At 40.0% G+C, this 3,542-nt stretch overlaps 1 protein-coding gene across 1 annotated transcript in view; it reads left to right on the top strand.

Annotated features, from left to right (window-relative positions):
* LOC101863560 (telomerase protein component 1) overlaps positions 1-3,542 on the top strand; it is a gene marked incomplete in the record, with an annotated part of 24,485 nt that overhangs the window by 19,601 nt on the left and 1,342 nt on the right. The window contains 2 exon segments of the mRNA XM_005112389.3: positions 368-516; positions 2,903-2,978. Of these exon segments, the coding sequence (XP_005112446.2) occupies positions 368-516; positions 2,903-2,978 (225 nt within the window).

The raw sequence follows: 3,542 nt of genomic DNA, 5'->3' as shown, positions 1-3,542 counted from the left end.
ATGTGTGCATGTATGTGTGTGTGTATGTGTGCGTGTATGTGTGTGTGTATGTGTGTGTGTGTGTGTGTGTGTGTGGGTATGTATATCTGGATGCATTTCTGTGTGTCTGGCATGTGTGTATGTGTGTGTGGGTGTGTATGTGTGTGTGTATGTGTGTGTGTATGTGTACGTGCATGTGTGTGGGTATGAGTGTCTGCATGTGTGTATGGGTATGTTTACTGAGTGCCTGGTTCCTCCATGTTGTGCCACATATACGTGGTTGTTAATGTTGTGAGGTTGGCACCAACAAACTGAACTGTTTGCTTCTCTGCATGTTCTAGATATCAGCTGTCCTAAGATATATTTTCCTTGGATTATGTCATTACAGGCAGTTCACAGTCACTTGTTGAATCGTGAGTCGGATGTGGTGTTCTGGCATGCCACCTTAGCCGACTACTTCCAGTACTGGTGCGATGATGTTCTGGCTAAAATCTGGAACCTGCCGCATCACTTGAAGCGAGCACGGCTCAAGAAAAGGTGAGACAGGTGTAGGGATGATGGTCTAGACAGTGGCGTCAGTGTTTTTTTGTTGTCATCTTTGTGTGGGGATGATTGTTTAAACACGGATGACCGCTACTCTCTCTCTTTGTAAATGTCCTGAAAAACTTGAAAAACTAAAGCGCTTTCAAAACCAAGCTCTGAGAATCGTGTTTAAAAAAGAGAAAGAACGGTCGTATCTCTTTTCTTTTAAGAAAACTTCAGTGGTTCCCTACAATAGTTAGAATTACTTACAAGATTGCTGTCCTTTGTCCAGAATGTGTTAACAATAAAGCCCCTTCTTACCTAACCCTATCCGTACGCCCTGGGGTCATTTAATTTTTGTACCCCCAGGGATGTATTCTTCTTATATACTTCTAGTGCGAAGATCTCTTTGAAACTTTATGTATTTCTCAGAAAATCATTTTGACAGACTGCTATGCAAAACGTACGGATCGGATTAACGAGTAAATTTCGTCTTTGGAAAGTGGTGGCACAGAGCTCCCCACGTCGTATGGATACGATATTAAAACACGACGTACGGATTGGGTTAACTCAATGAACCCCATCGGACGTTTGGAGCGTCCAGTACCGCTGACAACTGTTTCGTTGTATTTAGTGCTAGTTTTTGCTTGTTTTTCGGAACTATTCTCCAACCAATTTTTTAGTAATGACTAAGCCTTTGTTTCTGATATTTAGAAGTTGGAGGCTAGCTTTTGGGGTTATAATGAGACATAGTGCACTAGGTTTAGATGACTGTTGAAAAAAACTTCGGGAAACGATAGAAAAAACTCAGGGCTTAAAAAGTTAAACAACCTCACTCAAATGTATATGTTCCCCCAAGATGTCTTAGATCAGGAGATCAGTCTCTTATAATGAGAGCACCTAGGAACAGAGAACAAAAACTTGCGGTGTTTTCTTTGTCTAGTTCCGAAAGGTCTTGTCAGTTTGTTAGTGTTTGAGCGTTTAATTGGCAGCTTGCACTGTATGCTTCCCAGGAAGCTGAGAATGTTTCTGAGTGTTTTGGGTCTGCTGGAGTAATAATATTATAGTGTAGAGCACGTAGAGATAGCTGTCGAGCTTGGTTATACGCTATACAGATGCTATTTATCCGTGTGAAACCCTTTCCCACAAAATTTGAGGGTTACAAAGTCGATGGGAAAACTTTAAATTCATTTAAAAACATTTTATGACCTCATAATGTGCCACCTTGATAGTTAGTCCTTCCTATTCATAGTACTCTTACTTTCATAATGTGGTGAGACTATGGTCTTCAATTGTACTGTGATAGCTTGAATGTCTTCTGATTTGTTTGTGCTAATCTAAAGAGCATATCGTCGCTACCCAAGCAAAATGGCACATCTCATTTTTGCTACTTTTGCGGTAAAAGAAGAAAACTGTTTAACTAGACTATTTATCATCTAAAAATAATAAAACTTGCCTTGCCTATTTCTTTTTTTGAATGCCAGCTCATTTTGGATTTGATTTTAGCAAACGATAGACATAGTGCCACCGAAACAAATTAAAAGGTTAAATTATGCCATTTTGCTAGCGCAGTTTCACCATGATGCCTCATATATTATCATAATTCTTTTTTGACAAATGGAGTTCTGCATTCTTCACACTTTTCATCAACATTATCATCATCCTTTGTTTCAGATGGCACTTATATGAGCTTATTGTATTGCAAGTGCCGTAAAACACTTACTAAAACTAAAACTAAACTCTGTTTCAGACTGGTGTTTCAGACCAGTGTAGTTCTGCATTCTTGTCACTTTGCGTCAATGTTTTTATTTTTATGTTCCAAATGTGTACAGTTTCTGTTCTTTACTCTTTTCATCTACATTATCATCATTTCCTTTTTGTAATCACAGGAGTTCTATTTTCTGTACACTTTTCATCGATGTTTTCATAGTTTCTGGTTCTGTTCCAAACTTGTGGAGTTCCCATGTTCTTTATGTTTTTTATCAATGTTTTCATAGTTTCTGTTCCAAGAGTGGGTGGTTGGTGGGTGTTCTGGTGTAGTTTACTCCTTCTTTCCTATCAAACATCTATCGTCCTGATCTCTCCTCCTTCTTTTTTATATTTGTTACACTCTTGTAACCCATCTATTCTTCGTCACTTATATGACCTTATAGTGTTGCAAGTGCCGTAAAACTCTTACTAAAACTAAACTATGTTTCAAACTTGTGGCGGAGTTCCATATTCTTTACACTGTACATCTATATATTGTCATTGTCACTGTCTCTGTTCCAAACTTGTGGAGTTCCTATGTTCTGTACACTGTACATTTATATATTGTCATTGTCACTGTCTCTGTTTCAAGCTTGTGGAGTTCCCATGTTCTGTACACTGTACATCTGTATTGTCACTGTGTCTGTTTCAGGCTGGTGGACTTCATGAGCAAAGATCCTCACTCCTACCAGTTCATCAACCCCTGGATGAGAAGCAATCTCTTGAGTGTAAGTTGTACATCTGTCTGTCTGTGTGTCTGTCTGTCTGTGGGTCTGTCTGTCTGTCTGTCTGTCTGTCTGTCTGTCTGTCTGTCTGTCTGTCTGCCTGTCTGTCTGCCTGCCTGTCTATCTGTCTCTCTCTCTCTCTCTGTCAGTGTGTCTGTATGTCTGTCTGTCTGCCTGCCTGCGTGCCTGTCTGCCTACCTGCCTGTGTGTCTGCCTTTTTATCTGTCTATCTTGATAGTGATGTGTTTTAATCATGTAACTGGAAGAAGTGTTTCTCAACTCTTGCTTGGTTTTGAAACGAAAACCATTGCCGAGGTTGATCTGCAAGTTCTCAACAAAAAAAAAAAAAATCAGGAGTCAGGATGTACTATAATGTCAAAGTACTGTGTGCTGACTTTTGCGTCAGTGGCCTAATGGTTAGGCTCTCAGACTCGCAACCGTAAGGTCATAGGTTTGAATCCCAGCAGGGACCTGACATTGTGTCCTTAGGAAAGGCATTTTACACGAATTTTCCTCACTTCACCCTGGTGGGAATGGGTGTGTCGTGTGTATGTGTGTGTGTGTGTG

The sequence above is a fragment of the Aplysia californica genome, unplaced genomic scaffold (genome assembly GCF_000002075.1).
Source record: "Aplysia californica isolate F4 #8 unplaced genomic scaffold, AplCal3.0 scaffold01256, whole genome shotgun sequence".
NCBI lineage: Eukaryota > Metazoa > Mollusca > Gastropoda > Aplysiida > Aplysiidae > Aplysia > Aplysia californica.
Note: the sequence above shows the minus strand (reverse complement) of the source record. Positions and strands in the feature narration are given on the sequence as shown.